General features: G+C 43.7%; 1 protein-coding gene across 2 annotated transcripts in view; it reads left to right on the top strand.

Moving 5' to 3' along the window:
* Positions 1-8997: 8997 nt before the first annotated feature.
* Positions 8998-23486, top strand: part of IRAK2 (interleukin 1 receptor associated kinase 2) — a 277952-nt gene continuing 263463 nt past the window's right edge. The window contains exon 1 of one of the 2 annotated variants that reach the window (XM_069206326.1): positions 8998-9472. In XM_069206326.1, the coding sequence (XP_069062427.1) occupies positions 9346-9472 (127 nt within the window). In that variant the 5' untranslated portion in view covers positions 8998-9345. The remainder of the gene's footprint in view (positions 9473-23486) is intronic. The other variant, XM_069206327.1, reaches the window with a different exon arrangement.

Here is a 23486-nt window from a genome sequence, read left to right as displayed (position 1 = left end):
GTGACTCCAACGTAGTTACAACACCCCCGTCGGTCAGGGGCACAGCAGTGGCTAGCAACAGAAGTTTTTAAGAGAAAATTAAACATTACTACTGTCCGCGCTGTGGAAGGGGTAAGGTCTTCAGAGTGTCTCAATCACTCCAATTCTCCTCTTCACACCATTTTCATCTGCAATCTTTTTATTTGACATTTAGCTCTTTTTCGTCAGATATCTTTCTGAAACACTTTCATGTAGTGTCCTGACTGGTGTTATGCAAGGAGCCCCTCTGCTGTGCAGTATTCTGAGTTACATTGAGCTAGCATGAGCAGGAGTTTGAGGTTATGTGGCCTAGACTGCAGGCTTAGGATGGAAGCACGTTGCAGGTTTATGGATGGGCACATGCACTGCAGCCAGTGGCCTTTCAATGGCATCAGAGGAGGCAAAGGCTGCATAGGCCTTTCAGTCCAGCGAACATTCCCCCAGTTCATGGAGCCCTTGGAGGCCAGTTTTGAGTGCCCATGGCCATTCCTGGTGTCTGTCTCACTTTCATCAATTCCACAAAGCTAACTGCATCAGACCTGAGGGGGGGTGAGGGGAGAGAGAGAAGAGAGAGAGATAGAGACAGAGAGAGAGAGAGAGAGAGAGAGAGAGAGAGAGAGAGAGAGAGAGAGAGAGAGAGAGAGAGAGAGAGAGAGAGAGAGAGAGAGAGAGAGAGAGAGAGAGAGAGAGAAGAGAGAGAGAGAGAAAGAGGAAGAGAGAGAGCGAAAGACAGAGAATGGATGTAAGAAAAGAGAAATTGTGAGAGGAAACAAAGGAAGCAGGGCTGGTTTGAGCATTTTTTACAGCACTGCTTTGGTTCCCCAGTCGAGTCCTGGAGAAGGCCAATACGGTCCTTATCAGACCTGCTGCTTATGTTTCCAAGTGTGACTGGAGAAAGTGTTTGGGGGACTAGTACTCCTCCTCTGTGGTGTCCATTCTGATATCCTGTTTTATGCTCCTCTGCTTTGCAAAGCCTTTGAGTTACATAGAACAGGTAGCAGGGGTAGCATACGAGATGAGTCCTGGGATGGCGACAGGTTTCACGTTTGTGGGTAGGCTTTTGCAGGAACCTGAAGCTCCTTGTTGCTCATACCTACTGTTTCCAGGACTTGCTTCTGCATCTATGAGCAGATAAAAAGTGAATGCAGTACGCCTAAGCAGTACAACAAACTGCTCTGAAGTTCCCTGCATGCCCATTGTAGGACGCTGGCTCTGTATATACTATATCTAAATGAGATATAGTGTGCACAGAGCCCAGTGGTTCCTCAGAGGCTTAACTGAGGCTAAAGTAGATAATACTAATGCTCCCTTTTGTGGTAATGTGGTCGAGCAGTTAGGCTTATCAGAGGGTACTGCAAAGCATTTCTTGTACACATACAAGCAATAGAAGAGGCACACACTCAATGACTTAAATCCAGACCAATGGTTTTTATAAAGCAAAAATATATTTTCTTAATTTCTTTCTAGAATCACAAGATTCAAGTTGCAGGTAAGTACTTCAATTGATTCGTACTTCACACATATATCAACAGTACTTTGTTTGAAATCTATGTTATACAGTTTTGGAAATATTGGCAATTATCTGTTGTAAACGTTTACACTGCAGTTTTCAGAAACAGTTCCTGTGGGGAAGAAAAGTTAATATGATTTACAGGTAACTTGACTTACCAGTCTCTGGGGGTTAGGAAGTCCACAGGTAGGGGTTCAAGTTAACCCCAAACACCCACCACCAGCAATACGGGGCCGACGGGTGCAGAGGTCAAAGATGAGCCAAATTTAACATAGGCTCCTATGGAGACTGGGGCACTTGGAATCAGGCCTGCCTGCAGGTAAGTACCTGTGACTTCAGGAGACAGACCTGGGGGGTTTAGAGGAGCACTGGGGGTGGGGGGCCACATATAGGCACCACACATACACCCTCAGCGGCACTGGGGCGGCCGGGTGCAGGGTGCAAACAAGGTGTTGGGAATCCAATGCTGGTCTATGAGGGGACCCTGGGGGTCACTCAGAGGCTGCTAGCGAGGTCCAGGGGATCGACTTGGACAAACCACAGGCTGGACAGGGAGGAGGGCTGCCTGCTGAACGTAGCTGCACCAGATGTCGGGTTCTCCAAGGCCTGGGGGCTGCAGGTGCAGTGGTCTTTTAGGCGTTGGATATCTTTGTCCAGAGCTTTTGCAGTCGGGGGTCCTTGGGATTCCCTCTGCAGGCGTCATCATGGAGGGGTGGAGATGTCAACCCAGGGTGGGCATTTGCTCACAATCGTCTGGGGGCTCTCTCTAGCTGGTTGGGCAACCTGGCCACCGGCAAAAGGCGTTGGGTGCAGAGTGATCAGGAATCATGGATCCAGGAAGGCTCTTGAGTCCCTTGGTGTAGTTTCTTTGTGGACAGGGCCACTGTCCACGGGAGTTCTTGGTCCTTTGGGGATCAGGGCAGTCCTCTGGAGCTTGGCAGTGGTCGTTGGTCCTGCTGGATGCATTGCTTTTTTTGTTGCAGGTTCTTTGAAGCAGGAGACAGGCCAGTAGGGCTGGGAGCCAAGTCAGTTTGCGTCTTCCTTCTTCTCTGCTGGGGGTTCAGCTTAGAAGTCCCTCTTCTTTCTTGTTAGGCCGCCAGGATTCTGGTGAGCTGGGTTCAGGAAGGCCCTTACATCCTGGATTATGGGGCGTTTCAGGGGTCAGAGGGCAGAAGCCAATGGCTACTGTCCCTGAGGGTGGCTATACCCTTATTGTGTCCACTCCCTTTGGGGAGGGGGACACAAACCTAACCCTAATGGTCCCTATCCTCCAAACCAAGATGGAGGATTCTGCAGGGAGGGGGTCACCTCAGCTCTGGACACCTTAGGGGTGGTCCTAGCTGGGGTGGTCACTCCTCCCTGTTTTCCCTACTTTTGCCAACGGACTTGCCACCAAAAGTGGGGCTTTGTCCAGTGGGCGGGCAACTCCACTAGCTGGGGCACTGTAACCCAAGGCTTGAACCTTTGAGGCTCACTGCCAGGTGTTACAGTTCCTCCAGGGGGAAGTGTGAAGCACCTGCAGCCAGGACAGGCTTTGTTTCTGGCCACAGAGTGCACAAAGGCTCTCACCCCATGTGGTCAGGAACTCGTCTGGAAGTGGCAGGCTGGCACAGACTGGTCAGTACTGCACTAGCAGTTTGGCTAACATACAGGGGGCATCTCTAAGATGCCCTCTGGGTGCATTTTTCAATAAATCCCACACTGGCATCAGTTTGGGGTTTATTGTGCTGAGACATTTGAAACCAAACATCCCAGTATTCAGTGAAGCCATTATGGAGCTGTGGCGCTCGTAATGACAAACTCCCAGACCATATCCTCAATATGGCTACATTGCACTTACAATGTCTAAGAATGGACTTAGACACTGTAGGGGCATATTGCTTGTGCAGCTATGCCCTCGCCTGTGGTATAGTGCACCCTACCTTAGGGCTGCTAGAGGGGTGACTTACCTATGCCACAGGCAGAGGTTTGTGGGCATGTCACCCTGAGAGGGGTGCCATGTCACTTTACCTTTTGCTCCCCACCAGCACACACAAGCTGCAAAGACAGTGTGCATGTGCTTGGTGAGGGGTCCCCCAGTGTGTCATAATATATACTGCAGCCCTTGGGAACCTTCCCTGGCCACAGGGCCCTTGGTACCTTGGGTACTTTTTACAAGGGACTTAACTTTGTGCCATGGGTGTGCCCATTTTGAAAACAACGGTACAGATTTTCTGAAAAAACACTGGTGCTGGGGCCTGGTTAGCAGGATTTCACCACACTTTCAATCAGAGTTGGTATCGAAATCAGGCAAAAAGTGTGTGTGTGTGTGGGGTGGGGGGTAACCATGCCAACAGTGAGACTTTCCTCCACCCATTCAATCAAAGACAGTTCTTGCAACTTTGCCGAACAGGGACAGCTCAATTCTGACTGGCTGCCAATCAGAAACATATAACCACAGAGACCAATCAGAGTGGTTGAAGTTTGCCAGACATCGCCCATTTGCTATTGCAAGTTGGATTTTATCAGGACAAGCTATAGTTAAGGTCTACTGGATCATTTTGGCCATAGTGCTCGAGCTAGCAAAGAAAACCTGTCCTCTTCATTACAGAAGTGAATAAGCAGTAAGATGACTTTAAAATTTGTTTTCATTTTGTTACATTTGCTGTGCCTTCAGAGACAGAGGTCGAATGGCAGCGTATGCCTTCTTACAAATTGCTGCTTATTTTGTCTTAGAAATTTGTGTTTACTTTTCTTTCTATGACTGCATAGTTAGAGGAGCTTGTAAAGTGAACTATCTGACAATCGTGAAAGGAAAGGCTCTTAGGTTTTTTTCTAATACACAGTATTTAAATAGCTTGCAAATGAACAGTACAAACATTTCAAAATATATCAACAACCAGGAAAGCACATTTTTAGTAATTCAGAATTGCGATGGAAACAAAGATTGCAATGGGGTCACAATAAATCAGAACAGTTTACTTGGTGATGTACGAATTATCAATATTTGCAGAAAGCTTATTCATGCCTCCGCCTCCGAAGAAAAATCTGTTAGTGGACTAAGATGCCAGTCATGAGTCATGTACCCTATAGGTGGGCTAGATTCATATTACATATGGAGCATAAGTTTAAGTGATCTATACAGCAGACATGCTGAACTCACATATTTGAAGGTGCACTCATAGGTGAAAATAAAGAAAAAAGCAGCTCAGTGAAATAAAATATTTGCCCAGGAACATCTGTTTATGGGTCAAGAGCATTACAGTTAGGTGGAGTAAATTGTTCAAGTCACTATGCCTGGTAACATTTTTATTATTCTTGAGGCCTGAAAAAGCCTGGCATTCCACTATGTTCAGTTCCACTACAGACGGTGGCCCTTACAGTAAGATCCTTTCCATATACACCCAGATGTGTCCTCTATCCCTATCTCTTACACAGACACGCTCACCCTGGTGGAGAACTATACAGAGGGCAGCCCTGTGCCCACTTACACCTCTGGTTCCATGGGTGTACCCTTGGATTCTGGGTCCCCTGCTTCTAGGCCACATTTTCTGTCAGTACAATGCAATATTGCTTTGTTGGCATGAATAAATCACAAGTGGTGCCAAAAAGCCTTCACATTTCAGATACCACTCATATATTATCAGTTAAAAAAAGAAAAAGAAACAAAGAAAGTGCTTTTTCCATCTGCGTCACTTGCCTATTGTGTTAGGCAGCGCTTAATTTTTGCCAGTGATTGCAGGTGGCAGGCACAAACACTCATTTTTGGGGAATAATATTTATTTTTCATCATCAAACTTTGACTCAGAGCAAGAGACAAGCATTGGCAAATTCAATAGGTCTTGCCTACCCAAGATCAACTGGCTTTGTCAAAAAAAAAATGTTTGTTTCTTTAGCCGTGCTGTACAGCAGCGCTATGGTGAAGTAAATCCTGGCCGTGTTGCAGGTTTTTTTTCTACTTTCAACCATGCTGTACAATCCTGCTGTACAACACGGCTAATAAACCATTGACAAAGCCAAATAGCTCTTGAGTATGCTTTGTCAATTTTATTTGTGTGGCGGGACGGGAGTGGCAAGCAATGCAGGATGTACGAATGGGGGCAAACAGTGATGTGGAACAGGATAAAAGGGGGGCAATCAACAAAGCGGCAGGGCATTGGAATTTAAATAACATTTAAAAATGAGGTTAGAAAAAAATTACGTTCAGAAAAAAGCGCTATGAACTTGCCAATGCTGCTGTACAACATGGCTAAAAACACACTGACAAAGTCAATAGATCTCGCACAGAGGAGACCTAATGGTTTTGCCAGTGGTTGCTGTCTTGTGTCACCCTCCAGTTCCTAGTTCTCACTCATGGTGATGGTGTTAACAACCAATGAGTCGGGCTGAATGGAAGGGCTGTGAACAGGATGCAGTGCAGCCGGATTGCTCTTGATGTTTTCTCAGATTCTACCTTTTGTTTAGGATTCAGTTGGACTGAGATTTTCTGAAGTTTCTCGGACCCTAAGAGCTCTTGTGCACACTCTAGTTTGTTGACCTTCCCAATCAAAATACCATTAGAGTTCTGTCAAGGCTTAGACTTCAGTCAGTTAATTTGCTTGCAGTTCACTTTTAGGTATGACTTTAGCCAAGCCCTTTCAATTCCACTAAAATATGTATAATATACCTACATATGGGGGCTTTCAGTCACCTCTCTTCTTCTATTGGTGTATTGCTGTGTCATTCACATATTGATTCTGCACACCACAACATATAGAATGGGGCTGTGTACTGCATTTTGCTCTTGGCTCTCTCACAAGGAGCACATCCACACATACGTTAGTTCCCTTCCGTGCCAGTTGCTTTATAGGTACTATAGTGTTGGATTTGTGTTTACAGCCTGATGTGATAGCAGGACACTTCTGATGCCACCTTTGTCAGATCCCATCTTCAGCCACTGCTGTTGTAAAAAAAATTAGGAGTGTTTTTGATTTCTGACTGCTGCTATTCCACAACATACCTTATTGTATCCATTTGAAACTAATAAATTATGCTCTTGCTACTTTGTTCTTTCTCGCTTTTCTTTCCTTCTTTTTCCCAGTTTCTTCAGTTCCTCCTTTTTCTTTCCTTGTTTCTTTTTCATTCTCATGCCTTCATGTTCTTTCTTTTGCCTTAATTAATTATTTCTTTCTCGCTTTCCTCCTTTCATTCTTTCATTTATTTTTTTCCTTCTTTCTTTCTTTTCCTGCTTTCTGTCTACGTCTTTCCTCCTTTCTTTCCTTCTTTGTATTCCTTTTCTGCCTTCTTTTCTCTATTTCCTCCTTTTTCATTCTCTTTCCTTTTTTCCTTTCTTTCCTATTTCCTTATTTCTCCTATCTCTTTTCACTTTCTTTTACTTTTTCCGTTCTCTCACTTGCCTTTTTTCTTTCACTTCCCGTTTTTTATTTCTTATTGCCATTATTTTTCAAAGGACTGCACCAATGCCAGACTGATTGAGTTTTTAAGCAGTTCCCTTCTGTGCCAGGAGTCCTATGGTAATGTGTGTGCTTTTTCGACCAAAAAACATTTTTCCTCTGTTTATCATTAAACACAGCTGCATGGTTTAAGAAAAAAATGCATTTATGTACATATGGCATGCCTACTTCTGTACACTGCAAAGACGTACTCTAATGAACATGCTTCGCATTCCACTAAAATGGTGTTTGTGGCTACCCTATGCAATGTTTGTTCCATATTCCTCTTTCCATAAGCTTGCGGTTCACAGCCGGGGCAATGAAAAGTGAGCACGCTGAATAGCATGGCTGTGCATGGGTATCTGCGGGGGAGGGGAGTTCGGGGGTTTACGTACAGCCTGGTGTGGAGGCTCACAGTGCAGTGTAACACTACCGCCACTCTAATGTTTTGCTGACTCCACTAGTATGGATGGATGACGTTAAAATTATGAACCTGAAACAATTTCTGCGGACGCCTATGTGGCTGTATGGGGCTTAATGCACTCCAGGCCTCTTTAATCCACTGCCAGGCACTCCTTCCGCCTTTAGCTCACTCATACAAGTCCTTGCTTTCTCCCTTTGTGCCGCTTTTCGATCTTTATCTTTATCTTTCTTTCCCGTTCATGTGTATTTTCCTTCTTTTGTTCTGGGGAAATGTCCAAGCAGGAAAAATAAGTTCTGGGGCTCAAAAATATGTGCAGAGGGCCCCCACTGGCAACCACTGGCTCAAATTAAGCACTGGAAGGAGGAGGACAGGGCAAGCAAAGAGCTGTGGGAGTGGGCTAAGAACATGGGAGAAGCAAGAAAATGCGGGTGGTGAGTGGAAGGGAGGTAGCAACAACTCCAACGTTAGAAGGGGCAGGACAAGCATCAACAATGACAGCAAGCAATGGCAAAAAATAAAGTACAGACAAAAGCCTGAGCAATGGAAGGACACACAACAGTAAAACAAGGAAGCAGTAAGTGGGTCAAGCTTCAGAGGAGGGGCAAACACAGGAAGAGGAAGTGAAGCTGGCACCCTCTGACCAAAGAGAAGCAAGCAAATGAGAGTGACGATGAAACCAAATAATGGTAAGCAATAGTGGGTTCTAAGTACCCGGTAAGCTAACAAAATGTCTTGCAACTGACAGTCCGTGCGCTGCATCAGACGAGACCTAAAAAGGAAAGATAGGAAGAAAGGAGCAGGAGGAAAAGATAGGAAAACACTGACATAACGAGAATGCTAAGATGAAAAAGACGCTGTGAGAATGAGATTAAAAGAGAGGCGGTGGAAGAAAGAAGTTGAGAAAAATCAAGACTTGGCCGGCTGCAGAGACAGTGGTCTTTAAGTCCCTGCACGTTTATTTATTTTTTTTACAAAACCTGCCAACGGTCTTATATTTGCCGCAGTCCCCTTAAGGGAAAGACAAGGCGCGATGACTACAGACAGTAAACGCTGTTATGACAATCATGTTTATTTATGTGCCTAGCTTCTTGTCCCTGGAGAGCAGGTGGGAACCGAAGGGCATTTGTAGCACCTGGCCCTGAAAGCCCAGGATACCCCTAAATAGTTTACTTTTAATCTAGAATTTCTAACCATTGCTCCTCGTTTAATCTAAAAAAAAGGTTTAATTTCATTTTCAGAAGTTGCAATATTATTTCCTTCTTACTTTGTATATTGTAAAGTGGCTAAAAACTTATATTTTCATATTGCACTATGTGACGATTCTCTTTGCTTAGAATGCCTCGGTCTCCCTCTACTTCCAGCCTTTTACCACTTAGCCTGCCCGCATGTGTGTTTTTTGCTTATCAACTTCTCTTTTAAGGTTTCATCGTGCATTGTACATTGCTTTGTTCTGTTTTTCGTCAATGGGTTATATACAGTTGCTCACGGCAGACCCACTGCGTCCTGCATACATTAAACACTATCACCTGTCCTGGATAGCGCTGAACTCCAAAGCGCTTTAAAGTTCGGCTGCTTCGGAGTTCTCGTGTCGTCAGCCGCCGGGGCGGAGCCTGAGAGGGAAGCTGGGCCGAGGGGAGTTCACTTTTTTGGGAGACATACACAGGACGGGAAACAGGGTGGAGTGGCGAACAGGACGTCTAAGACACAGGTTACAACGCAGAACCGAGGGAGACAAGGTAACAGGCAGGTGCCGGAAGGAGACAGAGACTGTAAACCGACAAAGTGTGGGGCAGGACAGGGGGAACTAGCAGACCGCAAAGCAAAGTTTAGCAGGCAGGGATTGGGGAAGACGGAGAAGCGAGCTGAAGACCGCTGGTTGCCGTGTGCATCACACGGCTCGGCCCCGAGCACCCGGGGAGTGAGACCAGAGCCGAGGAGCACCCACCAGGGCGGAGGGAGGCGCTGTGCCCGGAGAAGAGAGGATGGCAGCGCCTGCCGCGGGGGTCCCGAGACCCACACCCCAGCTGCTACTGGACCTCCCTGCCTGGGTGCTGGAACAGTTCTGCCGGATAATGGACTGTCTGTCGGACAACAGCTGGATGCTCTTTGGTAAGACCCCCATCCTGTGTCCCCTCTACCTGGTTAGCCACATCTCCCTACACGTTACCACCCACTACGCCTCTTAAATCCCCTCCGCCCCGTCTCTTACTAACTTTGTGCATCACGGTAACTAGGACTTTAATGTTTTCTAGGTCCATGTCTGAGTAGCTTATCCAGGCTTTGGGTTCTATGCATTCTGGGACTTGTAGTCCTGGCCATCCCATTACACTTAAAGGAAATACCTGCACTGACAGGATGCACTAAGCATGCATGGGAAACACCAAAACCCACAATTTATAGGCTCCTAATGCCATGCGAATGCAAACCCTGGCAGTAGTGCTGGGACAATGTTTAGAATGGGGATGCTTTCATCAATGTTACCTCACTGAAGTCACAGGGACTGTGAATAATCCAAGCTTTACACAAAGAACAAGTATAGCAAATGAGCAACGCCCATTCAGCAGTAGAGTGGTAAGGGTGTGGTATGTAGCCGAAGGTGCACTTTGGAGGATAAAGTAGCAAATAGACTACCAAAACATCTTGCAATAGCACACTGTCATTTACGGGCAGCACGTTTTCAATAAACACTAATCCCGATGTTAAAAGAATAAGCATCACTTTGCCAAAAGACGTGCTCTGACATTTGACCTTTGTCTTAGAACACACAACAAATGTGACAAGATAAAGGCAAAATGTAAAGCCATCTGTATTCTTCATTCACCTTCTGAACTCCAGCATGGTTATTTGATGCTCGAGCCACCCCGCTTACTTCCAGCGTGTATAAGCCAGTGCTTTATTTGTATATAAAAATAATATTAATAAATACATAACTTCCAGGACCCTTGTCAAGGGGCCACTGCAGCTTGCATCACCTATTACCCCTTCTAGCTCTGCCAGTGCCAGTATCAACACAACTACTAACCATCACACTCCTGTAAGTGTGACAATTCAGATTATTCCATGTACCCAAAGCTATAAGAATGTCTTGTGCAGCAGTTATTAGTTATTTTTAATGCAAGTTGAACTGTTGTGCTCATCTCTGAATTAGTAAAACAGTGGCACCATATGGCAGGCTGTCATGAATGCCGGTGTTGACAATTAAGTGCCAGTGCTGAGTGTGTGTGTGTTATATATATATATATCTCTACCCTATGCAAAAAGCATCAGTGTGCTGTGCCAGGTGGAAGGCAGGACAAATAGCGGGTCTCTAAAAGAGAAAGTGGACTGTCATTGTATCGTGATGTTTATTAAGAAGGGATGTCTTCAGGCCCTTCCTAAATTGAAACATGATTAGGGCAGACCCGATGGATTTGGAAATGTCGTTCCAGATTCTTGTGTACATGGATGGAAAAGGCTTGTTGCTTTGATTGTTCTTCTTTGCCTGCCATATGATGGTGTCCTGACTGCAGGTGTGCCAAGAGCCATCTCAGATGGTGAGTTTGTCAGCTAGCAAGGCAGGTAAGCAGGTCATAATGTAGATTGTTCAACTATGTTTGAAGATTGTGTTGACTGACAGCGGCAACCAGTTGAGTTCCATCAGAGTGGGGTGATGTAGTGATATTTTTTCAGGCCCTTTATGAGGAGTGCTGCAATTATGTATGTATGCTAACCTTAAGGAGGTCATTGTGGATTCCTGGAAGCTGTGGAGCATAGTATTTCCACTATCCAGATGTGACTTTGCAAGGGCGTGGACAGTAGGTTTTTGGAAGAAACTATTTAACTTCATTAGCAGCATGAGTTGGTAGAAGGCCATCCTGATTTTCTTGATGTGTTCCTTGAGGGTCAGGTCTGTGTCCTGGGTGAGTCAGAGTGACTCGTCACTGGGTGAGAGAATGGGGTTCACGCCTGCTTATGTTCATGCCTTTGAGACATGTTTGGACTAGATGTTTCTTGATTTGCTTGGGGAATAGCAAGTATACTGTCTTGGTGCATTACGTTTCAACTTGGTGCTGGACATCCAGGCCTGGATGAAATGTAGACAGTGTTTGATGTGTTTAGATGTCTGGAGCAGAGGAAACTTTGAAATACAGTGGTGTGTCATCAGTGTATTTGTGAATTTTCATATTGTTATCTGTGATTAGAGCCCTAAATGGCTCCACATAGAGGTTGAAGGTGATTGAGGACATTATAGAACACTTAGGAACTCTGTACAATAAATTGATCGTTATTTAGACCTGCAGGTGCCCATGTAAATGAACTTGTGTTGCTTTGATAGCTATGAAGAGAACCAGTAAAGGACGTTTCCAGTGAATACCTTTCAAAGCTTCAGAGAGTGGATGAAGGTGTGTGGCCAATAATAATGAAAGTAGCTAGGAGGTCGAATACTTTCAGGAGGCAGTCCTGTCCATGCAGTAGCATGATGTGATAGTCATGCAGAGGACGGCTGGTGGTGATGTGAACCTGAAGTTGTGCATTTACTGCATTTTTTAATGATCTTGGCAATGAAGGATAGATTAGTAAAGGGCTGGTAGTTTGTGAGGTAATCAGGGTCTAGCTTGAGAGCTCCAGGGAAGTGTTTTGCTTTCACTAATGACCAAGCTGACAAAAATCTCTGGAATGCACTTCTCAGTTCAAAGAAGACATTTATTATTATTTCACCATGAGGTTCCTAAAAAGGAGATTAGTAGGTCGAAAGCACACGTTTAAAAATAGTCACAGCAATGAAAGAAGAATATATCAAAATGATTCTCAACTGCAATGTACACAACAAATATATGTGATTATATTATAGCATTATTTCAAAGAAAGAATAAAGTAAAAATTCATCACCGTAAGGCCTGCCAAGCTCTTAATCTTTCTCATGCCAGCAAGAAGATGACCCTGTTCAACTGCGAGAAAGAGATATCCACCCTCACAGGACAAATGTCAGGCATTTGACGTCCAATCCTGACCGAGCTCTGGGAAATTCCGTCGCTACTGAGCAGGGCCACCTTTTTATATCTTAAAGAACCGAAAGAGTGTCATAGGAGACACAGTATTGGTGATGTTGGAGCTTCTGCTTTTTTAATTGCAGAATGGTGACCGCATTGCACTTGTTTGTGGTGTGTGGGATAGGAGGGTTTGTCAGGGGGTTAATGCAGTGCTTGATTATTTTGGAGAATGTTCTGCTTCTCAAACTGGCTGGGGAATGGGTAGTCGTGGTGGTATATTCATCACACCTCCTTAATGGACCAGTTATAGGGTCCTGTATAGGTAGTGGTGTTTACTTGGTATCCACTACTCTACTACCGCTGGGTGTGTGCCTGACAATAAACCTGAGTCTGTAATATAATAAAGAAATACAAAAAGATCCTGAAGCACTCTTATAGTAGTCCACAGTATAAAATCCACAAAGTAGGATATGTATAAAAATCAATGCAATGGTATTTATTACAAGCAAAGTTCATAGTAGACTAAGTATTAGAATTACCTAAATTCTATCGTTTGTCATCAATGTATGAGTTCATCACGATGCATTTCGATGTAGTAGTGCTTCAGAAGAACATATAAATCTCCAAGAACATAGATATTGAGGGCGCAGTATAATTATATCGTCCCCACATACCTTACAAAATGACAAAGGACAGAATTTGGGCACTTATTAGTGGCAACAAAATATTATTTGCCTTGAAAAAGTCACTGTTGTAATGACAGACCTGTCAGCTGTTTTGATTTTGAAGTACATGAATCATTGGATCTGCTATGAACTTTGCTTTGAATGAATACCATTGGATTGATTTGTCTACATATCCGACTTTGTGGATTTTATATTGTGGCCTACTATAAGAGTGTTCTGCTTCTGTTGGCAGCTTCTTTACAGTGTTGGTTTATTACTAGGCCTTGGCTGCTATGATGAGAAAACTGCTCATCACATGGAGGGACTTCAGTAACATGAAGTTCCTGAGACTAGGGAATCTCCTAGACTGGGAGAGGGCGTCATTGAGGGTGTAACCTCTCACACAGGAATGGTAGTTGAAATCATAACCCCAGGATCGAGCCCATAAAATTGTGTAGTTTTACAGTTTGCTGTGTTATTAAATCACTTCCTTTTTTACTAAGAAAAGCAATGGGATGAAGATAACATTATTGTGTTTTGTTCATGGATTGTTGAGTACTGAGCTCTTGCCACTCCAGTCTTCCTTCCTGAGAAGCTTTTGACTGCTCACCTTCACTACCCTGGAAGTCAAGTATGGAAAGGATGTATTTAGCCCAAACCACAGTGGAATTGTAGAACAGACCCCAGGACACCAGTGGCAAACAACCTTAACCAATATGGTTGGCACCCAGTAGACATTCTGTACCCTGTGGCTCTGAACAAGGTACAATAGGCTGGAATTTGAAGGGAGGGGGTCAATGACGGACCGTAGGGCAATATCTGTAAATATCAGGATAGGATGACAATGTGAGTTCTTGCTATCGGGATACATGCACATGTAACTAATCACTGTAGTCTGGGAAGTTGCAGCCTTAATTTGCTTCAGGTGAACTATTAGACCAATTAAAATTTCTGGAAACTGGGCCAAAAGTCACTAGGACCTACACCCACAAGGTTTGTACACTACTCTGATCCACCTGAGGGTTTTTGGAATGGGTCACTGGTCTTCAAATGTGTAAATGTTCCCGCTTTTGATATTTCATACCTAGATACAGTGCCTGGAGGATACATCATGTTGCTGTCTGAGGAAACACCCCACTATATGTGGACACCTTCTACCACCACAGCAGTGATCCGCTGTATTGTTATTGGGGCTTCCAGTGTTTTTTTACATGTCCGCCTGTACTTAGCCATGTTTACATTTTGGTCAGTGAAAAAAAAACTGATATTGCAACTAGTATATTTCCGCATTTCACTGATAGATACACTCACTCTTTGATGCCTGTTAAGGCTATAATGTGCAAAGTATTTACTCGTGTATAATAAAACAATGTACTCGCGTGTAAACCATAGCATAATAGTACTAGTGAGCATACAGATCTGCAACTAAGGTGCAGTAGGTAGTCATCTTCCTTTTTTAACCTTCTAAGTTGTCAATATGCTCAGCTATTGGACTGCCATCACGACTGACAACATGGAGAAGAAAGAAGATCACATTTCTCAATTTTTCCATTTTATAGAGATGACACAGGCTACTTTCTCCTGTGTGAAATAATTAAGAATAGGAAATGTGAGTCCTAATTGGAAAACCTTCATTTTCATTTTGAAAAAATACTGATAGCTGATGTCCCATGACCATTAACTGCTGATGTGGAGAAATCCCAGAATTACTAATCAGTAATCATTACTCCAATTCTCTCTTTCACATCGCAGCCTTTACATTTTCAAATATGTCCACCCCCAGGCTCCAAGGTGCCTGACAGTATTTCTAAGAGGCCTGGTTTGACAATTTCCTAAGAGTCACTCGCGTGCTTGGCCTTGTCCATAATGTAGGGCGCCACCCAACCAACAATCTGTAGCAACATTATAGCTTCTCTTGAAGAGAGGCGGAGGTATATCTAGTCAGGAGTGAGTGATGCTAAACACTGATTTAGAATGAAGTCTAGGTCCTTGGATTATTTGCCAATCCCCATTCTTTGCCTCCCTCCTATTGTTTCTAGATCATGCCTTCTCTGGCACACCTAGACTCAATCCTTTGTGCCAAACTAAAAAGGCAATGCTTCAAAGGAAAACCAAGAAATTTAATTGACTGTACACACATATGAAAACGAAGAAAATGTATGAAATGTGAAGTGGCGGGATGAGAACTGAATACCAAACATCATTGTGTTTCACTCACGCACTTCTAAGCAGACACAGTTATTGTACAAGGAGTCACCCATCAAAATAAGCAAGCTAGCAAGATATAACAAGAGCCCAGCCAGATCTCGAAGAGCCAAAGCACAAGACGAGAAGGTGAACTATTGAGCTTGCATATCGTGCAACACATTTCATGAAAAATATGATAAACCCTCTTCAGAATTCAAATACTTTTTTATTCTTTAACACTTCTGTTTCAGTTTAATGAGCCAAATTACAACATTGGAATTTCGAGGGCCACTGAGTACAATGAAGTGGCTCAGGGCTGATAATGGCTGAAATAAGTCTTCTGCTCCAACATTACAATGCTTGACTTTCCGTTTCTCCCGTTTTAACTTAGAACATTCTAACCTCAGTGGACCTGCGGCTCTGGCCTTTAACTCGGGTTCAGGACATAGTAAATTAATTTTCCTAAGATTGCACAATTTCGTCAAATTGACAAGCCGGGATTTCAAGCCAGATTTTCTACATCATCCAAATCAGCCAACATGATGGGCATCTTCTCCTCTCTGTGGCTAAACCCCAAATAACAATGCTTTGTGTCAAGCTACTTTTCAGCACTGATATATGTGCTAAACAAATAAGGAGCAAATTTAGTGCAGTGTTCATTAGCGCCATCTTGCAAAATAAAGGTATCCTATGTTAATTTAGTCAGACACTACAAAAGTTGTCTTTCCAGAAAAGGATTAACATTTGGAAACAAACAATGCAATACCACAAAAGAGAAACACTAAAGCAATCTAGCAGACTGCATGGATTAAACATGCATCTGATATTTTCTCCACAGTACCAAGTTATGTTTAATCAAGGCAGGACACACAATTTCATGTTAACAGAGCTTGCGTCCTGGCCATAATCTGAGGACGTCGTATTGAAGTATACAAAATCGTGATGGGTAGAATCCTTAAATTAATATCTTCCACTGATAATTTCTCGAGCTGCATCCTAGTCCATCAGTCTATTGATATTTGCATGCCACGCCACCTCAGTTTGGACTCAGTCATATACACATCAGTCCTCACCCTGCTCCAGTATATACAGCACAGCAAGAACTGCCAGGCCTTGTCCTCCCTGGACTGGAACACAAGCCACCCAAGACCGGATTGTGCCTCCTCAGACAGATGTAGCTTGGTTCCAGAAGCACAGTGAGCACAGGACCAACATCTTGGCATACCCATCACACTTAGGGAGTCATACTAAAGTATCCAAAAAAGTGATGGGTGTAATGCTTGAATGAATCTCAGAAACTGGTAATTACTCAGGGTTGCATCCTAATCCATCTTTATTTTGCACGCCATACCACCTCAATTTGAGCCCAGCCATTTGGCAATCAATCTTGACCTTGTTCTATTTAGAACAGTCTAGCCCGAACTGCCATGGGAGGTCCTTCCTGAGCTGGAGCACAAGCAACCTAAGACCAGCTTCTCTCTGATTGGGGCTTTTTAGTAGGGTGTTGCTTGTTGGGTCTTGCCTGAGAGAGCACCCCACTGCTTGGCTCCATCTTCACTCTTGTTTCATTGCATCTCTTTGGTTGGCGCAATCTGGTTTCACTTCTTCTTTGTGTGTTTGACCCTCCCTTGGAGCATGGCCCAAGTACTTGTGTCTTTCCATCACTCGCACCTTCGGAGCTACTATTTCCTTTTATTTGAAGCACCCCCTAAGAGAGCATGTCTTTGCAGGCAGTCAGGCTTTCTCCCTATTGTGCTTCTACTCCCATCCTGCTTTGTGTTTTGCTTGTGCCTTTCCACCCTTCCATCCCTGTCCACGTTGTCGCTTGTCTGCTCCCACCCTCCTGTCCCTCACCATGTTTTTGCTTGACCCTACCTGTCCTGCTCCTTGTTGTTGAATGTCCTCTCCAAACCTCACATCCTGCTGTGTTGTTGTTTGACCTCTCCCATCCTGTCCCACATTGTTGTGTATCCTATCCCAAGTTCTTGAAATAGGATACACAACAATGACCTGACTTGACATGACCAGCGTGGCCGCATCATAGCCCGTTTATTGTTTTTAAACTTTCAGCTATGCTTCACAGCAGCCGCACTGCTTTGCCACAAGGCTAAAAACATGGACAAAGCCAATAACTTGCATGAACGACACCTATTGGCTTTGCCAATTATTGTGTTTTTCAGGGAGTGGCATATCACTCCAAAGGAGGCAGTCAAATAGATTATTACAACAAAAATGCTATGAAAATCCCCTAGAGTGTGCTCTCTGGTTGCAAGCCTTCAAAGCGCAAAGTGCAGCTCCCCTGCAAACAGACATAATTACATGTTCTGCATTTTAAATTCAAGTTTCAGAGGAAAAGGTTCACGTTTTCGGGTGTTCCCACATACCATAATTTCCAATTGTAGTTTCATTCTCACTTTTTTTCCCTCCAAAAACGGCATCAGGTAGTGAAAGGGAAATGCCTGGTATTTTGATCTTCGCTATAGTATGGCTCTTCAGTACCATGGATTAAGGGCTGTGCCTAGGGCCTTAAGTGAGTCATGTCCCTCAGAGTCTCAGACCTCCCTCCGAGAGCTGAGGCCAGCTAGTAATTAACAAGCATTTGCAATGCAATGGGTCTCGCGTTTGCTCGAGTAAGAGCTATTTGCCTTGTAAATTCCTAACTGGACATTTCTTGCCACATAAATTGAAAATAAAAAAGTAAGACAGAAGTTTACTTGCAGTCAAACGTATTATCGACAATAATGCAATTATCTATGTAACAGGATTGATGTGATGCAAATCGCTCGACTACTGCCCAGCGAGTTCGCGCTACATAGGAAATAAATAGAAAAAAGTAGTCCAGAAACCATACGGAAAACACTGAGTCTTGTATGTTTTCAGTAGTTGGCCAGTGCGCTCGAGGAGGGCTAAACACCGGAAAAGGCATGATGTATGCATGCCTTACACTAATGAAAGCAAGCGAATTTTAAAAGGCAAGCCCACAAACCAACCAAACTCATTGGCGTGCGGTGGGCATGGTTGCAAGCCCATAGAGAGATTACGCCAGGGACAGAGCGCTTTGTGCTCGACCCTAAAAACAGACTTTGAAGCAAGCACCTACCTATCAGGCCCTATATTCATATCTGTACCTTTACTACAAATAACATTGGTCAGATTTGTGATCAATTAGAGTAAAAAAATACTTTTAAGGTAATCTATATCAGTTACTTTTTATAGTTCACGTTTTAACTAATCTTGTACCAAAATACTGGACGGATGGCATATTATAGGGCTCGCAGAAATGTAATTTATTTGTTTAAGCCACGCCTCTGATTACATAGGCCATGTCCTCCTCAATTTTAGCATCCCTCTTAAAGCCCGAGCTGGGCCTCAGCCAGACATTCAGTTTGAGTACTGGTTGGAGGGATGCTCCATCTATACTGGTTTATCCAACATCTGTCGTTGATCTGCCCCGGATAGTCCTAGCCAGTGACAACTCTGCCCCCTCATAACCAGCTGTGCCAGTTTCTGAAAGGGGCCATCCACTGAAGATTAAAAAAGATACCCACCCTGCATCATTAACAATCAACCACAATAGGCGTTCTAGAACTTTCCCTTATTTCATGATGTTTCCTTGGGATTTGACATCTAAGGTGACATCATTCACCAGATGTGCCCTTTAAATCATGGCGAGGAAAAGGAAGACTTACAGCCTGCTCTGAAAACGGTACCATGATACCGTAGGAACACCTACGCAGGGAGTTTGCAATGTGGCTTCCCCTTGACCGTATTCCCCGCCTCCCTCCACCAGCCAGCACAACTCCACACATTATTCTTAAGCATCTCCTAAAGCTCCAGCTGCAATAAAATAGTATTTCTTGCTATTCGTTGGGCTTTGATCAAAATCCGCACTAAAATAAAAGAAATGCAGACACCGAGGCTGTAATGCCGATGATTCTAGTTCTGTCGTGCTCATTTTGAGCGGCCTTGGTGTGTACAGTCACTCGACTGCAATGTTTGTGCGGTGTCGTAAGGGTTACTCCACACGGAGTGAAATCACAGCATCAAAGGAGCGCACAGGCATAAGCGGCCCAACAAATCAGTGTTGCCTGGAGTCTGATGAGTGATGCACCCAGTCACGTGACTGGAGGGAAGCGTGCAGGGCGAAGAAACAGGAAATAACAAACCGAGCTTGGTCTGTATTGGGTAATCGTCGGATTCCGTTTGTGCTTTAAGATGTGGTAAACTTTAAATTATACTTCCAGCACCCATACATGCAAACACACTGGATTTAGACGGGGGCACCCGATTTTTTTTAAATCCAAAAGTGCCTTGTCTTAGCTGTCTCCCACCTAACATCCCCGCTGTTTCTATAAAAGTCAGTGAGGGAAAATCTCCCGATTTCACACGTTGTTGTTTTAAATGTTGTCATGTATGCCACCGGTGCTTTAGATTGAACTAACCAAGTGCAGGTACTCGCTATTTAAAGTATTCTGGTTGCTCCTGAGAAGTGAAGTTAAACTCCCATTAAATGTATTGCACTAGTGTTGAGGAGTGCAGGTACTCGTCCTTTCAAATGATAAAAGTGCAGGTACTAAGTACCGGGCAATACCTGCACATTTAAAGCACCGCTGAACACGATGGCCCTCATTACGATTGTGGTGGTTACGCACCCCCAACCACACGCATACATCCAGACACCCCCACTCGCTCACACACAAACTGACATGTACCCCAACTCATCAACACACGATAAACGCACCCCCACTCATCAACACACCTACATACACGCACCCCCACTCATCAACACACCTACATACACGCTCCCCCACTCAACAACACACTCCCTGACATACACCCCCACTCGCTCGCACACATACAAACACCCTTACTCGCATGCATCAAATACACACACCTACTTATTCGCACCTGACACCCCTTACCCTCCCCTCACCTTCCATTCAGACACACACACGCTCCACGCATACATACACACACAGACACCCCCATTCCACCTTCCGAATACAAACACACATGCACACACCGCACACATGCACACAACAGCCCTCCATCCCCCCCTTTCGGATGGTCCACCTACCGGTCTTGGTGAGGTGATCATCCGGGAGGGGATTGGTTTTAGCATTTTCCACCACCAGCACTGCACCGCCGTTCAGGAAACCGCTGCGCTGTATTACATATTGTAATATGGCGGGCGGAGTCCTTTTGGCGTGGCGGTGGAAGACGCCTCTCTTCCACCGTCAGCCAGGCTGACTGTGTCAGATTTCCACCCATAAACAGGCGGAAATCCAACTGAAGTCATAATATGGTGGTCTTCGGACTGCCAGTAATGGCGGTCTTCTGGCGCCCGTGACTTTGGCGGTCTGTTGAAAAGACCGCCGAAGTCGTAGTGAGGGCCTCTATGTGTATTTAGGGTTGCCTACTAACCAGTACTCCACCAGCCTGGTCGGTATAAAGCCAAGAAGGATAAAGTAAGGAAAATCGTAAAAATCTCTTTGAACTCTAAACTGAAAACAAAGAATCCAAGATGACCAAGCGCCAGAAGAACTTGGTTGCTGTCTAAACTATTCCTAAATAATTATTAAAACAAATGGCGACGAAACTGCTGTGTTAAGAAAGAATGCAGGGGGCTTTACACAAACTATTGTTCCAATGGCGGATCCTGGCTTTTCTAGAACCTCAACTCACATATAAATGGCTAGTATTTTTCTCTAAGAAACGTGTCAGTTCTGTATTTTAAACCCACCAAGTATGCATGTTTACCACGGACAAAACTACAGGTGTACGAATTTGCCAAGATCTTTTTACATCGTGGTAACTTTTTTTTAAATCACGATCATCTTCCTGCAGTTCAACGTTTTTTTTTTTTTTTAAACAAAAAGGGCTGCAGAACCTTGCAAAGAAGTAGTTTTTAACTGTATTGTAATATCTATGTACTGCTACATATCCCGTCAAGTGACACTGAAGAGCATTTTCGGACGGGTGGCATGCTATGCTTGTTGGAATCCTATGTGGGAAGTGTTTGGCATTGTCCAAGAATGAGCGGAGAGATGCTCCTCTGTTGCCTTGAGGCACAGAGCCTAGCAGTGTGTTGGAAGAGGAAGTGTGAGAAATACTCACGTAAAACAGAATTGGAATTAGCAGCTCGTGATTGCAATTTACTTTGCAGGTCCCATGTTATCTTTCATGGTTTCTGTTATGCTAGAGGCAGAAGGAGGCAGGGATTTACTTGGGTGACTTGCGTTATAGGTAGCAGTTTGGGGGTGGCTGAGCAGAGGGGCTTTAAACATATAGATAGCACACAGCACCAACCTATCCAGTGGAGAGGCGGGGTGCTGTATGTGCGTGCATGTCTGTTTAGACCCAACAAAAGGGCGGTAATCAGAAAGGTCTCAGCTAGAAATGGCACCTAGAAAAACATATTTAACAGGATCATTATGTCAGTTTAAAAGATTGTGTGGATATATTCTTGCATAAAATATTTGAGGAGGTATTTTTACAAGCAGGTGCGTTTTTTGTGATGAAGAAAAATGTTGAATCTTTGGAGAACAGCAAAGTTTGTCAGCTTTGTTCACACACCACTGGGCAGAACTTTTCTTTATGAAGTCAGGCAAAGAATATAGATCAACTCTTCGGTATCGCATATGAGCTGTGATCATACTGTGTGCTTTGAATCTCTCCTTTAAACAAAAGACCGAGGAGTCCTAAGAGCTATAGTACTTTGCAGAACCCTTTCACTCCAGATGTGCATTCAACTAAAATTCACACAACAATAAGCCCAATATAACATTAAATGAATGCACCCTCTTTTGTCTCCTACTAAAGTAATGATTTTTGGGTAATATAATAATTAAACATGATTTTACCTCCAGAAGTGAGCCTCTTTTACTTAATTGGTACATATGTTGAATATATACCTGTAAACAAGGGGGAATAAGCGAAAGTGACTTGTGGTTTTGTGTGCAGATTTGTTATTGTAGGTGAACGGGCGAATGCAAGAATGAGTCAATGGGTGGATGGATAAGTTGCCTGCATGATGAGTTATTGCATGACTAAACTCCCTAATAAATTATGAGGCACTTTCATGTATAAGCCACGCAATTAAAGATATACCCGAGAACACACCAATGGGCAACAACAGTAATGCAATGCAGTAGGTCTCACATTCGCTTGAGCTAGCGCTATTGCATTGTAAATTCATAACTAGACTTTTCTTGCCACATAAATTGGTCAACTCTACCTCATAATGTTGTCATTTCCTAGTATATAATTCTAGTGGCCTGCATATAACTAAAGCACTTCAATTTACCTTCTTCCTTTATTTGCAGCAAGAAAAGAAAATGTTGCCATTTAGCATCCTAATATAAATTTGCCATGCTAATTCCATTAGAATACTACTTTCACCACCCCGCCATTAGAGTTGCTGGCTGGCTAACACAATTCCCCCCAAAAACACACAAGACAACCACAGAGGAGAAATAAACTAGAAGGGTCACCTAAACATATCAAGGGTGCACAAACAGTCATAGTATAATAAGGATGTTGAGTTGGACTGGATTATGGTCATAATTGTTGTAAGGAAAAATTATTAAAACATATACACTTATCATATAAAACTTTATCAGAAATAAACTTTTTAGATTAGACTGTAATGCTCAAAACATCCCTTAGAGGGCACCATAACAAAAATATAATTTGTAAGAAACATGGTCATGTAACCGTATTGTTAGCCACTAGACGGCAAAACCCCATGAAAAAAAAAAAACAGGCGAAAGTAATTCAGTGTAACCATATACTTAGCTCCCAGGGGACTTTTTTAGGCCTAGCAGGCTTACTTTCAATGATATTACAAACAAGGCCTTTAAAACAAACCTTCTCCCAGCTGTAAAAAAAAAAAAAAAAAAAAAATGTTCTAGCCATGAGAAAGCCTAAAAGACATTGAATGGTGGGAGGGGTTATTAATTTGGGGTCCCCACTAACGTAATTTGGGAACCCAGAGATGACGTAGACAGAGCGTTTGGAAGGTGCTCCCATTGTCCTACGACCACCACAGGCTGAGTTATGAACAAAAATGTTTTGTAAATATACTGCCCTTCAAAGCATTATGTGGCGAGTTTTTGTGCCGCAAATATTATAGTATGTTGACTGCAATGCTCAGAACAGCCATTAGAGGACACCACAATAAAAATAGCATTTGGAAGAAACTTAGTCATGTAACCATACAGTCAGCCCTTAGAAAGCATAACCACATGAAAAAAGAATGGGAGAAAGTAATGCAGTGTAACCATATATTTTTACCCCCCT

This window comes from Pleurodeles waltl, chromosome 9 (assembly GCF_031143425.1).
Source record: "Pleurodeles waltl isolate 20211129_DDA chromosome 9, aPleWal1.hap1.20221129, whole genome shotgun sequence".
NCBI classification, from domain to species: Eukaryota; Metazoa; Chordata; class Amphibia; order Caudata; family Salamandridae; genus Pleurodeles; species Pleurodeles waltl.
This window is presented reverse-complemented; position numbering and strand designations above follow the sequence as displayed.